The 18,871-nt window shown below is 42.5% G+C and overlaps 1 protein-coding gene across 8 annotated transcripts in view; it reads left to right on the top strand.

The window, feature by feature from the left end:
• The window catches only part of ANKS1B (ankyrin repeat and sterile alpha motif domain containing 1B), a 106,087-nt gene that overhangs the window by 32,268 nt on the left and 54,948 nt on the right, over window positions 1-18,871 (top strand). For 5 of the 8 annotated variants that reach the window (XM_075602221.1, XM_075602222.1, XM_075602219.1 and 2 more), the window contains exons 3-5: window positions 3,449-3,595; window positions 11,532-11,612; window positions 13,298-13,378. In XM_075602221.1, the coding sequence (XP_075458336.1) occupies window positions 3,449-3,595; window positions 11,532-11,612; window positions 13,298-13,378 (309 nt within the window). The remainder of the gene's footprint in view (window positions 1-3,448; window positions 3,596-11,531; window positions 11,613-13,297; window positions 13,379-18,871) is intronic. The other 3 variants (XM_075602220.1, XM_075602223.1, XM_075602224.1) reach the window with 3 other exon arrangements.

Here is an 18,871-nt window from a genome sequence, read left to right as displayed (position 1 = left end):
GGCACTTTCCCACTGAACACAGTACATTGTGGATGCAGCATTGAGAGCGGCAAGCCATACAAGAAGGAGCTGGCAGATTTCCACTATCTCTGGTGGTACAACAGCAAGAACGAAGCAGACACAGTCCTTGTTTCCTGGAGGGATTTCCTGTTGCGGGACACACGCCGGGAGGACGTCATTTCCGGCGAAGGAGACTGCGCAACACGTGTGTAGGAGAAGACTCCATTGCTGATTGAGACGCTGCCAGTGGCTTATGAGGGCCAATCTCATAAATGCTCGTTATTATCTTCTGATTTGTGAGTGGGCATTTGTCTTTTTAATGTTCCATAAAATGTTTGTTTTACTTTAATGCACTAGGTGTGCGCCTGTTTTTTTTCTCTTTTTCTCTCATATATATATATATATATAATATATAGGGGACACAAAATGGCCGCATACACTAGGTAACGAACTCTCAGCAGAAAGGTGGGTGGTGCATGGTAAATTGGGGGGTAATAATGGAGATGTAAAAGTAGTAGCACGACACAGGGTGGGGGGGGGGGGTAATACAAAACTAGGATTTATTGATCCATCAGGTAAACAAATCCAGACGTTTCGGTCCCCAGGGGGATTTGTTTACCTGATGGATCAATAGATCCTATTTTTGTATTACTCCCCCGTGTCGTGCTGGTACTTTGATCACTTTGTGATTATATATATATATTCCCTTTATAGGTGCACATCATCTACTCATGTTTAGCCATTCAGACCGTGCCCATATTGTATTTCCGGTTATGCAGGCGCTCTGTGACATGCCAGATTATCAGCTGGCAGAACTAGTGCCCAGTCAATAAATGAGTGTGTCACAATGCAAGGGACCAGACGCCAAAGGGGTTTTTCAAAAATAGAGGGGGCCCCCCCAAGACTGGAGTCTGCTTGAGTTTTCAAGTCTCCCACATATTCAGCTTTGACCCCTGGCAGATCAGTGGCTCGCAAACTTCTCATTGTGACTGTGATCCAGACCGCGGTTTTCAATGCCAGGCAACTAATAGCCTATACACAGCAAATTAGATAAGCAAATGTATTGCTCAGTTCTACAAAGAAGGGTGGGGAGCCGCGTTGGTCCCTTCTTTCACGCTGTCAAGTAACAAAGGAGGGAGAGGGGAGCATGTAGTATGATACTTTTTATTGGGACAACAAATAGTTGATAAGTTAGAAGCTTTCAAACACAGGGAATGGTCCCCATACATGCAAGAGCCCATCCTTAATACAGGGGTTCTCAAGTCCATTCCTCGAGACCCCCCAACAAGTCAGGTTTTCAGGATATCCCTGCTTCAGCACAAGTGGCTCACTCAAAGACTGAGCCACCTGTGCTGAAGCACTAATATCCTTAAAACTGATCTGTTGATTTCTTGAGGGCTGAAGTTGAGAACCGTTGTTTTGATGCATCATTACCTTTTTACCTTCGTAGAGGCATCTCAGAGCTTATTTTTATATATGGAAACCACGTTTTTATCATTTATAAACCAGTAGGGGGGTTTGAATGAACGCCCCACAAAAAGAGGAGGTGACTCCAAAAGTCAGCTATGAGCATAAGGGCCTCAAACAAACATTTCCTTTCATTCAAATAATACCCCGATATGCAAATAGACTGCGAGAGACGGCGTGAGAAGCTATCCCACAGTCATTAGATATTTTAATGGTGATGAGATATTTCACTAATAATAGCCTCACATCCGCTATTTAACATTGCTTTGCTGAGGATAGCAAGCACTACTAAATGACAAAAAGAATGGGAAGTTAATGTAGGGCTCCTAATAGTGCAATGACTATAGGAACAATGTTGCATTAAACCTCTGAATGTATAGAGAATTCTGAGATGTAAGCACACTGGGGACTACTTGTTACAGTCGACTGGCTACGGAACCAGGACAACGTTGGTGCAAAAAACTGCCCCAGATTTATCCATGAAATGATATCCCATTAGAAACCATGGAACTTTGAGGCATGTGGTGTTGCTTACACTCGTATTCCCGGTTTTACCGCTGGCATATTTCGATCAATAAATCCCCAAGAATTTAGCAGTAGGGTGACAAACTGCTTAAATAGATTAAACGGGGTGTTTCACAGAACCCCAAGATCGTGTGGTGTCCGTGTATAATTATGATCACATGTAAGACGTACTGGCACGTTCATGGTTGAACATTAAGGGACTTGCTCAATATCCACTGCTTTCAGGCAAAATTCCTGGTTGACTTCAAGGTTGACTTCCTGGTTGAATTTCAGCTGAATGTGGCTTAAATGGTCGCTTTGGAGTAGATAGCATTTAGCCCCAAACCTTTCCTGCCCAGTGAAACTAAGAGGACAACTGGAAACTGGTGTCCAAGAAAATAGCTCAGTAGAGAATCCCTACTAGGAACACTGCAACATACTCCGGCAAGGATTGGACCAGCACCATGCAGGCCCCAGCACATATCATTTGGATTGGAGACAACTGATATTGCGTCTTACACATTTACACGTTGAGGAATTAGTGAGACTTTTCACTGGGTATAATAAGAGCCTCTGGTATATTTATAGGGGCCTTATGAGACCCTGGGGCTTCCTTGCAGTGATTTCAAACAACCGCATTCAGGCCTGTAGGGACGGTTTCATGTAGTCAAAATTAATTCAGCAGCATAGCTGTGTTATCAATGAGTTATGTTGTGGTGGTTGTAGGTTTATATTGGGAATTCCACGTATTTCTTAACATGTTGTGAGTACATAAGGCACTGCGGAAGTGTAATTATCGAGGGGGGGAGGGGGCTAATTGTACTTTGCTATTGTGTGTTTCAAGGCACTCAGCTCCTCCATATAAAACATATTCCAGCTGAGCAATTATTTTCCCCACAATTAAACACCTTCTAGTGTCTTTATTAAATGCATGAGAATTTCCTACAACACACCGATGAAAGATGCAATAAAATGAGTGCAGATAGATCATTTTAGTGACTGAGCACAGTCATAGAACATCCAACAGTGACTAGCACCAACATTTGCAAACACTTGTGATCTGTGTTTTTGGAGATGGTGCCGGACAGAACAGATCAAGGCAATGATGGAATTAAAGAAATAGCCACGTTTTAATTCATTTAAATTAATGATTTAAATGATTATTTAAAAAAAATTTTTTTTAAATTGAATTAATTATTTTAAATGAAGACTTGCGGCGATGTCTTTCATTCCACCATTGCCTGAGGGGCCTGCAGTTTGGTGCACGGCAGGTGGCCCCGGCACAGAAATTACAGAGGTTAATATATTTGTGGGTGGTCATTTTCTGTTTCACAATGCTGCGTGTTAGTCTATAAAGATTGCATTCAACAGCTTCATTTACAATGTTGCATGTAGTGCACTCAATGAAATGAATTAATTGTAAAGTAAAATACACTTTTTTTTTTTACCTAATTAATCCGCTGCTTGTTACTTTTAGAGTAAATATGATTTTCAGACAGGAGATTGGAGTGAACCTTCTATTAATCTCCGAGCCCCCCCTGAAGCTACGGGATCCATACCTTTCCAGTACTGGCAACATCACCCAGAAAAACTCATCTTCCAAGCGTGTGATTACAAAGCATATGTAAGTATTTAGATATCGCATTCCTGTGTTCTTTTGTTCAGCTTTCAGTACCGTCCGGATGCATAATGTGGGATATCAGCCTACTTGGCCTATATTATGCTTGTTTCCATGTTCATAATATATTACTCTCTGGGTCTCCCACGGCTGTAACAGATAACAGAGCGCCACACATGCAGTTGATGAAAAGAAGTGCAAATTGATATGTTGTTTATGTGGGAGGTGATTCATACGTGTCTTCGCACACAGAAATGGGAATTTATAAACCGTAACAGAATAACATGGGGTTAAAAAAGAAATAATTGCTGTTGTGCAAATCCCTGTACAGCAATCTGATGAGATCCACAACTGCACAGCACAGGCAAATTACAGAACATAATCCACGTCTAAGGGGCTAATTAATATTCACCAGAGCGAATTCCCCATTGAATTTTTAGGGAATTTCGGCCGAAAACGGCCCGATCAGCCGATTCGGGGGATATAGATAAACCCCTAAGTGTCTAATGTTATATATAATCAAACATGATGTTAATTCCCTAAGAATGGGGGATTGCCTGAGAACTATTGCTCTGGCTTCTGTAGGGCAGTAACAGCCAGTATTTGCCTTGGAATAACACCTTCATTTAAAGCAAAATACTTGACAGCGGAAAAAAGGTAAGTTTTTTTTTTTTGCAGAATCTACATTTGTTCTGGATCTTTACATTTGTTCCCCAGCTACCACATTTGATTATTTGAAAGCACATGAGGCAGGGATTCTCAACGCCGGCCCTCAAGACGGTCCCAACAGGTCAGGTTCTTAGGATATCCCTGCTTCAGCAGAGCACTGATTGATCCACCTGTGCTGAAGCAGGGATATCTTGAAAACCTGACCGGTTGGAGGGTCTTGAGTCCTGACGTTGAGGTCCCCCGACATAAGGTATTGTAGAAATGTCGAGCTTTTGAACTCCACACGTGAGCACCCTTACCTCTCACGAACGTTTTTACATTCCCGTGGGGAGATTTTGCTTTTCCATGTTATTCTTTATATTTTAAGGAGCCTTCCTTTGCATTTTCCCACTGCTCTGCTAACTGATGTTCTGTATTAAAGATTCATCATTGTAAGGCTTAGGTTGTGCTACTGTAGATATTTTGCACGTAGTGAAACCTTGTTATAGACAAACATGGGCGCCCCAATCTGAATATTCGGAGAATCCGACACCTTTACGCTGGTGCGTCAAACAGTATCACAACCTGTAAATGCAGCAATAAATAAATCAGTTCATTTTTTGGAGAATGAATATGATTACCGAAACTCTACTTGAAGGAACAGCTCAATATGTAGTAGGTAAGTCAAATTCTGTTCAAATATAATGTAAAGTAAATGTTTAACCCTGCAGTCCTGCTCCAAATATTATTTCATTCCAATTGAGCAACTTAAGGGAAAATACATACAGTATTTGTTGACATCACTCTGTAAGCTTGTAGCAATTCCTTAACATATGGCGACATATCAGCAGCCATGGTTTTCTGGACCCCAGGCAGAGTAGCCAGAATCCAACTTGGTTAATGTTCCCATGGTAGATCCCTTTACCGTTCTGCAGTGAGTTATTTTCCCAAGTGTGTAATGCAGCTGGTTCTCACCTTCTCCCCTAACAACATGACTCACATCCGCATTACGTCACTGGCACATCATGTCTGCAGTAAGAGAACAAGGCTCTCTGTGACCGTTGCTGGGGTCTCCAATGAGGTTCTCATTTTATTTTACTCACTGGCTCTCCTTAGATCCATGAGCTACAGCAGCAGCCAGACAATATCTTCGGGTACTCACCTGTGTAGAAAAAGAAAACCATTGGTTATTCCTAAAATCTTGTGTGGTTGATGGTTTTTGAGGAGAGCTCAGCACCTCTGAATTCACTGTTTAGAGGTGAGGGTTAGACAAAGTACCCGCAGGCTTAGAATGTGCTGCGCAGATGTGCGCTGGGGCTTTTGTGCTAAGGGGGGGGGGGAGGATTTTTAGTTAGAATAAAACGGCTAGGGGGACATTTGGAACATTCTTCTGATATAGGTAATGTCAGCAATGTTTGGTTCCTGTATAGCAGTGGCAGGCAGCCTAAGCCAATGAGACCACTAGCAATCCCTAGGGTCGCCAGCCAAAAGTTTAGATATAAGATTCAACAACAGGTTAAAGTACAAAAGGGACAAAAAAAAAACCTCGACCGTACAGCATACAGCAAATAAAAATATCACCTGTGACCACATTCACATGTCTCATAACAGGTCTGTAATCCTGCTTTTCCCATTAGCATACAGTGCTTCCACTGCAGCCAGGGATTCTGGGAAATGACATGCAAATGAGCACGCAATGTGTCAACTTTTTTTATTTAAATCCATTTTAAGATGGACCGATATAAAAACAAGCTTATGCCTGCCACTTTGCACAGCTTTGCAGCACAACCTGGGTTATAGATATAAGATTCAAATAGAGGTAGAAAACTTTACATATATAGCAGTTTTTTTTTCCAAATAATATTTTCAATTTAGCCGTATAGCTTAACACAGGGGGTTCTTCACTTCAGCCCTCAAGACCTCCCCCCACCCACCCCAACAAGTCAGGTTTTCAGGATATCCCTGCTTCAGCACAGGTGGCTCAATGAGTGGCTCAGTCTTCGTCTGAGCCACCTGTGCTGAAGCAGGGATATCCTGAGAACCTGTTGGAGGCTCTTGTGGACTGGCATTGAGAAGCCCTGGACATGTTCTTTTACATCTCTTCCATTGACACCTGTCACTTCATTACATGTTCTGCACATTTCATGCCGCTTACTTCGGCCCAGATACATTAGGTGCCAGGAGGCCATCTAAAGTGACTGTCCCACTTGGCAAGTCAAAAAAAGAAAGAAAAAGCAAATGACTGAAAAAGTAGATATAAAAATATACACCCTGTTCTTTTTTTTCTTTGTAGTCATCTAAAGTAAGCATGTATCACTCACGCTATTTACTTTTGTAGGGAAAATGGCAGCCATCTTAATTATAATCAAAAGTATTTGGTTTTGGAGGCTGTCCTCTGCAACATCACACAAATACATGGAAAATGTCACACACAAAGCACAATGAACGCTGTAACATGGCCACATTAACCAAAGAGATGTGAAAAGAGATACGTACCTCAGACTGCACCTTTAACATAGCAGTGACCTCACTTACGTTCACATTTATTGTGACACATAATCACAACGAAAGTAGCGCGAAATCTACTGAGAGTACGCCTCGTTATCCGCATTGTGTTAGAAATAACGAGTGTTAGAGAAAATGCAATGCAAATGATATGCAAATTAGCATTTATCATAAGCATACCATAGTCCAGGGGTGCTCAACTCCAGTACTCAAGCTCCCCTCCCCCCACCCCCCAACAGGTCAGGTTTTCAGGCTATCCATGCTTCAGCACAGGTGTCTCAATCAGACGCTCAGTCTTTGACTGGTCCACCTGTGCCGATGCAGGGATAGTCTGAAAACCTGACCTGTTGGGGGGACTTGAGGACTGGAATTGAGCCCCCATGTCAGTCAATAAACTCTGTTACTGTTAAAAGAGGGGGGAAAACGTTCCTACCTAAATCTGGCATTACTCCCACCTAGACACTAAACTAGGGTTAAAGCAACAATGCTCGATAGGAGCATTAGACATCTTTGTTTGTACATGGGACTCACTTTACAACGGTGTCACTATCCAACGCTACTTCCAGAACGGATTCCGTTGCATAACCGAGGACTGCCTGTATACAAATATATTCGGGGACAATACAAGGAGCTTTCAAAAGAACTATTCATCCCAAGAGGAGTACAAATGACACAAGGCCATCCCTATAGGTTGGAGGAAAGGAGATTTCACCAGCAACAAAGGAAAGGGTTCTTCACAGTTAGGGCAGTTAACATGTGGAATTCATTACCCATGTAGACAGTGATGGCAGATACAATAGATTTGTTAAAAAAAAAGTTGGACATCTTTTTAGAAAGGAAAGGTATACAGGGATATACCAAATAAGTAAACACAGGAAGGATGTTGATCCAGGGAGTAATCTGATTGCCAATTATTGGAGTCAGGAAGGAATTTATTTTCCCCCTTATGAGATATTATTGGGTGATATTTCACTGGGGTTTTTTGTTTGCCTTCCTCTGGATCAAAATACTGTAAGTACGATATAGGATAAAGTATTTGTCGTCTAAATTTAGCATAGGTTCAACTCGATGGACGTACGCCTTTTTGTTAACCTCATCCGCTATGTAACTATGTAGCTATGTAATGTTGGTGAAACATGCCCTCCACAGTAACTCCTGGGGGTTTTACTGGATGTAGTTTTGAATAGCAAGAATGATAAAAACATGGTAAGGTCACTTTGGGGGAAATGTATTTATTTTTTTCTTTTAATTTCTTTATTGGTGCATCAGAGACAGTAACACACATGTTTGCATGAGATACATCACACGGAACGAGGTACAAGCATTATGACACAATACAGCATAATAGCAGATTCACCTTTCAATATATCATATATCCAAGCCTTCTATATCTGAGAGTCTTATCCTTGTATGCTTAGTACGAGTTCTTAAACTGGAACTCTTGTTTTATCCTATGCATTTTCTGAACAGAATTTATCCTTAAAGAGTAACTTAGCAGGTAAATAATAATAAAACAAAACACAAAGAACCTAAAATTAATTAAACTAACTAGTTCTAAATGAAACTATCACACCCTTACATGGGTTAGGATAGCATTGATATGGGAAAAAGGTTTAAGAGATTTACCAAGGAGTCTATATTTCTGCACTGGTGAGGAGGAGATACTGTAAATCTATTTTTAAACATTTCCATCTCGACAGGAATGCTTTAGTAACTATATTTGGGTAACTAAGCTTTAAGTACGCAATGGGGCCTATTAATTAAACTGTGAGTTTTGCCATGTCAGATGTTTTCAAAGAGCAGAATTATATCTGCAAAAATATCTATTAACACATGCAGCCATTAGCACCAAATATGCAATTACAGCAGGGCCCCGGGTATACGGCAGGTTCCGTTCCAGAGGCCCGCCGTATAGCGAAAATCGCCGGAAAGCGGATCTGGCGATTTTCAGTGCTGCGCATGCGCAAACCGGCATTTTCGCCGTTCTGCGCATTTGCGACCTGCGGTCCGCGCGCACAACTGGAGGTCTGCGCATGCGCGCCGGGCGCACCCGCCCGTTCTGCACATGCGCGATTTTAAATTCAACATGGCGGCCCCCTTCTCGGTGCCGCCGTATCAGCGGATCGCCGAAAAGCGGAGCGCCGAGAAGCGGGGCCCTGCTGTATATAATCTATTTCAGGGGTTGCCAACTCCTAAAGGTCCAGCAACAGGTCAGGTTTTCAGGATATATATGGGCTTCTGCACAGGTGGCTTAATTAGTGGCTCAGTCAAAATGCCTGAGCCACTGATTGAGCCACCTGCGCACAAACAGGGATATCCTGAAAATTTGACCTGTTGCTGGTCCTAGAGCAGGGGTGCGCAAACTGGGGGCCCCCCGGGAGGGCACGGGATGTTGGGGGTGAGCGGCAGTTGCTGCAGCCCCACGCTCTTCCCCGAGGCATGCCGGGGTTCCACGTTAAATGTCTTCCCTGTTAAATGCCGGGGTTCCGGGCGAGGCCTGTGCAACCTCAACTTACCGGGGTTCTGTAGTCTTCTGGACGCGTCGCCATGGCAACGCGGCATCAAATGACGCTGCGGGGTCATGTGACATACGCATCACCATGGTAACACGCATCAAATGACGCTGTGGGGTGACGTGACGTCACATGACCTGCGGAGTCATTGGACGCCGGGTCACAGGGAAGGGGGGGGGCGAGCGCTGGGGCTGTCGCACAGAGGGGGGGGGGGCAGCTCCAAAACTTTGCGCCCCCCTGACCTAGAGGACTGGAGTTGGCCACCCCTGAATTATTTCATTCACATTCTCACGCCGTTGAATAGGATAAGGATTTCCTTCATCTTCCCCATCTCTCTTTTCCGTCTCCTCTTGAATCTTGCATGCCTGGGGTGTGTGTAATCTGCGGATGAGCTTTTCCCCCACAAAATGCAATCTTGTTTATTAAATATCATGTGGCTGATCTATCATTTTAATACTTCATTTGTATACTGCACAAATCTGCACTACCACAACAAAGCTATGACATCAGATGCTGGTGTTGACAGTTTGGACATGCAAGAACTGTTTAATAAACACAGCAAGATGTGTTTCCGTACCAAAAGGTACATTTTGCTTGGAAACACCATTTTTCCAGTTTAATGACTAGGCCCCAATAAATAGTACATGCTTGTACTTGCTAGCTATTCAAGGCTTTTGCGTTCTTCTAAAACATGGTCATCTATGTAAGTATTGAGTGTGGTTTTTGTGCTTGGCACTCCTGTATATTATAATGTTTAAGCAACGTATGTGTTTGCCCATGGCCCAAAAGTCATTGATCGTCCTCATCATATGTAACTTCCAGCACTATCTTTAGACGTCTCCTTTCCAGGTCTCTGGTATGCACCAAACCCAAGCTTACTCTCACATCCCAGTGTATCTGTTCAGTTTCCGATGTCGCAGATCCTTCCTACCCCTTTCCTGTCGTGAATCCTTGCCTCTTTCAGATCTTCACTCTCAGGGGGCGGGGGTCGTACTCATTGCACCTATCGTAGCAAGAGGTCCATGGTGTGGTAATGCACTCTGCTTGAACTAAGAACTGTGTTGTGTACATAGCAAAATGTACATAATGCGCAATACCATAATAATTGACACTCATGTCGCTTAACATCACTTGCCTAAAACTGAGGTCCTCATTTCTCATGGAGAAAGGGGTGGGGAACAGCCGCTGACGATGAAGAACAAATGGGGGGAATATGTGGTTCTAACTGGGAGACTTTACTTGTCCAGGCTACCGACACATTGTTCCCATCCTTTTAAAAGATGGGTTAGCTGGTATCAACATTGCTGATGATGATTAGTTTGGACCAATATGTCAATATATGTAGTGGGCGTAAAACCAGCTATGTGTTTTACAATCCTCAGAAACATATAGTCCACATGAATTACAGATGGGGTACATTGTTATAATATGGATGCATTTCATTCTTGCAATATGGATGCATTTCTCAGTGAAGATAACTGTAGGATTTCAGCCTCAGGCAGTGAGGGAAAGTGATGTGAAGTCAATTCCAGAAACATTTTAACTCTGGTCCCATTTATGGTATGCACTAACCATCACCATTATACTTGACCATGTCCATTATAAGGCCATGTGGGGTTATTAAAAGCAAACGCATTTTTGAGTGAGACTTGAAATCCAAGTAAGGGGTGAAGTTCTTGCATTTTATTCCTTTCACTGCATGAACCATTCAGCAGTGAAAGGTTAACAAAACCACTGGATTTACTGCTCTGGACAAAAGGTGAATCACAACGATCATTTGTAAATACAGAAGCCAGTTCTAATCCGCGGCTTCGGCAATTCTAAATTTCCATTGTAATAAGATTCTACATTTTTATTTGAATTGAAATATCCAGAGCAATAAAGACACATTTCCTTTGTTATTGTTTTGCATTGAAATAAAATGGCTTTCTTTAAAGCACTGCCTCCTCCCATATACATACACGGGTAAACTATATCATGTATGATTACTTCGCTGCAAAACCGTTTCTTCTGTAAAATGAAACGGCAGCCATTTTGTGATTCATAATTTGGGAAAATTGCATTGGCATCTTACAGAGATCATTGCATGAAAACATGATCCTACATCAATAAAAATATGTATTTATGTTAATATGAAACACGGATAAGGAAACTAGTGCTTTAAAGTTTGTTTTAGGTTAAATTTGATTTTGGACAAAGATTTCGTTTGATCCACCAAAAGGATCCCTTTGTTTGTCTAGTTTCAGAAAATGTCTAGTATGTTTTTCTTTGTCTAGAGCATGCCATTTGGGGGAAAATATGGACCCATATTAAAACCCGTTCCTCACCCCCAGTGTTCCTGGTCTGAGATGATAAAGGTATATAGTGCACTTATATTTCCTTCACTTTATTGCATTTTGGGTAAAACTGACATCAGGGGATTATTTCTTGTGAAAGTTTGGCCTCAAATACAATGCATCTGGCTACACAGACTATGGGCTTCGAGATATATATAAATATATATATATATATATGTGTGTGTTTGGTCACAGACACATCCCATATCATAGTGCCTAAAAGTCCCATGATGTAACAGGAATATCCAATTAAAACACATCTTTTCTTAACATATGGAAGACGTTATGTGGCATATTATGAAACAAATGTCACTTTTTTCTTCTTTTCTTTCTTTCTTTTTTTGATCAACAGATTTTTTGTATGGGCTGCCACTGTACCATCTCTCATACTTGATAATAAAGTACTCACAGCATGGGAGCATCCATACTCAGCATGGGAGCATCCATACTCAGCATGGGAGCGTCCATACTCATACCTTCTGTCCTCTACATTTCCTTAGTGATTCTAGGCAATGAATCACCCTGCTGTTCCTTTTTTTTTCACTAGCTGGTCTTAACGCTTCACTTATGTAATATATCCATAGATGTACGTAGAGAAGTCTCATTGATTTAATGAACCTTTTCCTCTATCCCATTTCTGCAGCAAGATTACTACCAGTATTTTTTTTTTTATATCTGCCATAGGTGAAGAAAGCTGTTTCCCTCAACTTGCCGTGTTGCAGGATTGAGTGGTATTTTCTAGACAAGGCTGTGGCATAAGTGTTATATCCTTAATCGTATCATTATTGCAATACCTTGCAGTTTAAAAATGTATTTTGAAGAGACTTATTTGTCAGAGTCAAAGCACGAGTGGTTTGTATCACTCCTTTTGCTACAATATGTTTTTATGATGAATATGCTAACATTTTATGTTAACTAGACCAGTGTTTTTCAACCAGGTTTCCTAGGAACCCCTGGGTTCCCCGGGCATCCCTAAAGGGTTCCCTGTCATTTTCTGGTCATTTTAAAATGGTACCAAATACAGAATAAATACAGAAGAATTTACAATGCATCTGATCTCAGACTCACTGTTGGAGAGTGTTGGGGTTCCTTACAATGCATCTGATCTCAGACTCACTGTTGGAGAGAGTTGGGGTTCCTTACAATGCATCTGATCTCAGACTCACTGTTGGAGAGAGTTGGGGTTCCTTACAATGCATCTGATCTCAGACTCACTGTTGGAGAGAGTTGGGGTTCCTTACAATGCATCTGATCTCAGACTCACTATTGGAGAGGGTTGGGGTTCCACAGAAATTCACATAGGGTTCCTTAACCCAGGGGTGCGCAAACTTTTTTTGTCTGCACCCCCTGCCTACTAGCGCCCCCCCCCCCCCCCCCTCACCTTGTCTCAGGCGTCATGTGATGGCAACATGTTGCCATTTGACCCCACGGCATAATTTGACTCCGCGCATCGCCAGAAGCCGCCGGAGACAAGGTAAGGGATATACAGAGACCCAATGCGCTCCCCCGGCATTTAATTTAAATGTTGTGAGGAAGAGCGTGGGGCCTCTGTAACCGCCGCACTCCCATCCCTCAGAAGATGTCCCCCCCAGTTTGTGCACCGTTGCCATAACTAAAAAAAGGTTGTGAACCACTGACCTAGACAAATCTATCGTGTGTGCTTTTTGTCTGTTTCCGTTACAAAAACCAAATAATGTTTTTTTTAGTATTTAGGTTCGATGCTGATTAAAGAATTAAGAGGGACAGAATCGACGCAGGACGCCTGTTCAAAGATGAGGGTATGTTGGGTATGTTGGCACATGAACAAATATCTAATACAGAATTGTTTTCTAGATAATACAATCTTGGAAAGAAATGATTGCTTGTGCGGTGATATAAGGAACGTGCTCAGTGTAAAGCTCCCATTTGTCCCAGATTACCCGGTGCAGACATTTCTGTGCAAAAGCACCAATAGGTCAAGTATAGCCGTACACAGCAAATCACCACAACTATAACGGTTTTTATACACAGGTTAGATTTTTAGAGCAGTCCCTTATCTCCAGTATATACAGAAGAGAGAGAGCATTATGCCACTTTAGACTTGGTGAATGTTTTTGATGTTGACAAAAAATAATGAAAAGATTCAATAATACTGTATATTCCAGTATAATATGTGTGCTGTATTACCCTAATTCCTCTAATATGCACACTCAGAATTACTCACAGATATATTGACACAGATCCACCAAGCTGTTATGTCAGAGCTCATAACACATTGTTTTTCAACCAGGATTCCTAGCAGTCCATGGGTTCCCGGACATCCATAAAGGGTTCCCTGCCATTTTCTGGCCATTTGACAATTGTATCAAATACAGAAGAATGTACAATGCATCTGATCAGAGGGCTGCTATTAGAGAGGTGTGGAGGTTACTCAGAATTTCACTTAGGGTTCCTTAACCAAAGAAAAGTTGGAAACCACTGTCGCAACATAACCTTCACTTAGGTTAAAGTCACGGTAACTCACTTCACAGAACTCTGTAGATCTGGCCCCAAGGGAGATGCATGTTTAACAGGCCTCTGTTCACATCGGTTGAACATGTAACTCCTTTAATGTATAGAATCTAATGCAGTGTGTAATTGAAATAAAAATAATCGAATTCATTTTTTTAAACTTGTAATGACTCCAGGGTAACCAACGCTATGGAACGTTTTACTGCCGTTGCCTGATCTCTTGCTTGCCATTAGGCCGTGTTTATGCCGAAAAACACGTGTGGTGTACAAAACAAGTAGCACTCGTACAATTAAAGTAACAATAATAGTAGTTCCCGGCACTCAAAGAAATAATAGTCTAGAGATAAGCCAAATACTGAAATATTGCAATTTAATGTGAAAAATATATAAAAAATAATTCAAAGAAGTACCAGATGAAGTACAGACTACACCGACCAGAAGAAAATATTAACTTCCCCTTTTTTTTTTTAAACATTTTCACACAGGAAATGACGATTTTTACTTTACAGGCGGTTGAATATTTAAGTTGCTAAGTTTGTTATAAAAAAAAAAATGTTACCCACTGTGTGATGCTGCTCAGATATTGGTTACAATGGGTAAAATATGTGAAAGGAGTAGCAGAGAAAATTGTTATGAGAGAGAAGGAAATACCACCGCAACCCGGTCCTTCCCCATTATCGCTTAGCAAACAGCGCTTCCACTGCAGCCAGGGATTCTGGGTAATGACATGCAAATGAGCACAGTTAATAGAGAGAACAAACATTGGGCCCATGAAAAGGTGCAGTTGGCAAATGTACATTAAAGCTATCAATAAAATGTTACATTGTTGTAATATGTCAGCAGCGGTGGATTTCAAAATCCGCCGCCCCCCAGGCACAGCTGTTGCGGCCGCCCTCCTCCTCCTTCTGAACCGCAGTATCAAATGACGCCGTGGACGTCACCAACGCGACGTCGCATGGCGTCACGTACCCATGGTAACGCGACGTCATGGCCTCATTTGACGCTGCGACGTCGTGTTGCCGTGGCGACGTGACGGCACGTTGATGACGTCCGCGGCGTCATTTGACTGCGGTTCGGAAGGAGAAGGGGGGCGCGGCAGGTAAGGAGGCGGCCGCAACAGATAAAATGACTTCCCATCAGGCCCGATATTCCCGGGAGCGCGGCAGAAGTATACCGGGCGGACCTTTTTACTGCCCTTGGCCCGGGCCTAACGTGAAATCCCCCACTGTATGTCAGCGAAAGGATAAGTCAATGCAGCTAAGTCTAGAATGCAGTATGACTCAATCAGGCGCCAAAGGGTGAACGGTTTTACCACTGAGATTCCATGGGGTCCATGTAACAAGGCAATTTTGGGGCAGAACCGGAGCATTTTCATCCTGACCTTGTTTTCTAATTTTGCCCATTCTGCCCTAGCTTGCACATTGTGTGTCAGTGAGAGGAGTTGGGATGAGCTACCTGCTTCAAATATTATTTTGAGATGTATCACATTCTGCATCTCTGAGCACCATACATAAAAATCCTCCATATCTAAAGTGGCGTAAGTCTAAAATTCTGCACCAGATGTAAGAAACTGTTCTTACATATGCCGTAGCTCAGAAAACGGAGTTGTGCGTCAAAACACACTTTCCTCTATAGGTAGACTCTTCTGTATCTATGCAAAATATGGAACTCTGTTTAACATTCAAGTTATGAACCAGGTTTTTAAAAGTGCCGGCACTACAAAGTCACACCGAGTATAAATGATTTTATACGCTTCTCGTACATAATTAATGATGCAGAGGAGAGAAACACAACTGCAATGACTTGATCACAACGTGCTGCTGGAATTATGCGAAGGATATGCAGTGTTTTAAAGTAAGAAAATTAAGGGCTAGCTAAATTAGATTTATTTACATTAGAAAAGAGGCGTCTAAGAGGGGATATGATAACTATATACAAATATATTCAGGGACAATACAAGGAGCTTTCAAAAGAACTATTCATCCAACGGGCAGTACAAAGGACTCGGGCCATCCCTTAAGGTTGGAGGAAAGGAAATTTCACCAGCAACAAAGGAAAGGGTACTTTACAGTAAGGGCAGTTAAAATGTGGAATTCATTACCCATGGAGACTGTGATGGCAGATACAATAGATTTGTTAAAAAAAAAGGTTGGACATCTTTTTAATGAGAAAGGTATACAGGGATATACCAAATAAGTATACATGGGAAGGATGTTGATCCAGGGATTAATCCGATTGCCAATTCTTGGAGTCAGGAAGGAATTAATTTTTCCCCTTAATGGGGTTTTTTGTTTGCCTTCCTCTGGATCAATAAGGAAGTATAGATATAGGATAAAGTATCTGTTGTCTAAATTTAGCATAGGTTGAACTTGATGGACGTACGTCTTTTTTCAACCTCATCTACTATGTAACAATGTAACTTTGTAAGGGGTTTATTTTGCCAATTTTAGATAAATTGAGCACTTAGAGCAGCTGGGCGTCCGAACAAAATCTGCCACATTCACTCCTCTGGCAGGTACAGTGTTAAATGACGAGAAATACTGGGACTCACACCCCCTATTGTGGTTGGTACGAGTATTGCTTCCCTTTTGCTATTTCTTTGAGGAATTCAATAGACTTTCAGTGTATTGTATGTCTTTATTTATATGGCGCAAAAAATGTGTACTCGGCTCTTCACAAAGAATACAGTACAGGGAATTATAAGAGCAGCAAAATCAGACAATAGGAAAGGAAATCCCTGCCCCGCAGAGCTTACAATCTTAGACCTGTAATATAGTGCGCGCACGTGCGCTACCGTGCGTCAATTAGAATTGGCTGTGTTAGCCAGATGTTTCCATACGAGGGACGCGCGCGCACTGCCGTGAGCGGTGGAGCGGCAGACCAGGGAAATGACAATAAAATTGTATTTTTGCGATGCTGCCGCGCCGCATTACAATCACAGCGCGGCTTAACGCTGTGAGATCAGAGTCACACCCCCTAACTGAGCGTGTCACCGCTTGCACCCTAACAACTAAATGCACAATTCACGTGCAACGCCGGGCGCACGCCCCTGCACGCACCAGCGCCTACTATATAACAAGCCTAAGTGGTATGGTGAGAGACTTAGGCTTGGTCCCCGCTGGTTGCTGCAGCGTCCGCTATGGCGGGCGCTGCGGGGACAAGAGCCGCCCCTCTATGGGGCTGCCAAGCTGCCCGGCGAGTTTTTCAGGCAGACCTGAAATGGAGATTACAACTAGCGACGGAGCTCTAGGCCACGCCCCCCACAGTTCAGCCAATAAGGTCAAACCTGCCGGGTGACGTCATGGCCGTGCCCCTGTCAGCCCCACCCCCAGTCTTTTCCCCTAGAGCTCGCTGCAGACCGGGGATACTCGGCTGCACGCGCCGCCAGCCTCGCAGGCACGCGTGCAGCGCCGGCACTGGGGCTGTAGCCTTACAGAGACAGCAGGTGAGGGAATAAGTGCAGTAGATGGCAGTGCTTGGCCACAATGGTCGGTAGGAGTGACTGTGGGTGTGGGACAATAGCCATGAGTGCAGGCTATTGGGATGCTTGATTTCTGGGGCGAGTTTTAAGGTTAGTCGGTATTAAATCAGAAGGTTAACACCATTTACAGAGGAAGAAATGGCAGGGAGGTGTGGATGAGAGCAGTTGTGTGTGTGTGTCTGGGTTCAGGATTAGGAGAGATATCCCCAGCAGCCGGAAGGAGTAGAAAGACGGTGTGAATAGATTATTTGTGGGGGTGCTTTTTATTGAGGGATAAAGAAGTTGTTGGGAGAGAGGAGTATAAATAATGGTGCAGTGTATGGGCACATGCATAGGTGGAGGGGAGGAGAGATAAAGAAATGTGGATAGGAGGAGAGTGAGGAAGTTGGAGAGAACAGAAACGTTCACAAAGGAGTGAGGAAGCAGTAACCAGAAAAGGCAATAGGGAGGGCATAGTGAGGAACAGGAGGAGAGACTTCCCAGATATTGGAGGATAGAAAGAATACAAATAATCACAGCATTTAGCAATTCAAGTTCACACAGTTGCAACGTTGTTGTTGTTATGGGACAGAGTCCAGAGTCCAGATTTTATTTTGTAATGTTCACCACCAATTTCAACTCCAAAATTAACTCAACAGACTATATATATATATAAATAAAGTCTGTTGAGTTAATTTTGGAGTTGAAATTGGTATTTTTTTGGGGTATTTATATATATATATATATATATATATATATATATATATATATATATATATATATATATATGCAAATATAACTGTATGCTCATCTGCATGTCTTAGGCAGGTCTGCAACCCCGCCTTTCCCCATTATCACCCAGCATACAGCACTTCCACTGCAGCAAGGGATTCTGGGAAATGACATGCAAATGAGCACACATATATATATATATATATTTATAGTCACATAGAGCGTATAGGATTATGTAATATGACACAAAGTAGTCCCTCAGTTGCAGGAGTTTAGGTATTTCTGTCATTGGAGTACTGGGTGTAAGCAGACATTTATTACCACTTTTTTGTCAATAAAATGTAGTAGTTTTGACAGAAATCGCATAAAAATGCAATAATTCATACAGCATCAAAGTGATGCACGTAGCATCATTGAATCACATACAGGACTCCATATACCGTGATATATACCCACCTTTCAGTATTATGGATTCTGTCAAGTGCCGGTCAAGCTCAGTACTCAAGTGGCTGAGAAATGGAAACAATAGCACACTGCATGAGAAAATCGATGTACTCTTATGACAATTCCCTAATGGGGTTGAAACATCAGTCCTTTC

This window comes from Ascaphus truei, chromosome 5 (assembly GCF_040206685.1).
Source record: "Ascaphus truei isolate aAscTru1 chromosome 5, aAscTru1.hap1, whole genome shotgun sequence".
In the NCBI taxonomy this organism is placed as follows: Eukaryota; Metazoa; Chordata; class Amphibia; order Anura; family Ascaphidae; genus Ascaphus; species Ascaphus truei.
The sequence above is the reverse complement of the archived record's forward strand: the minus strand, read 5'-3'. Positions and strand labels throughout refer to the sequence as shown.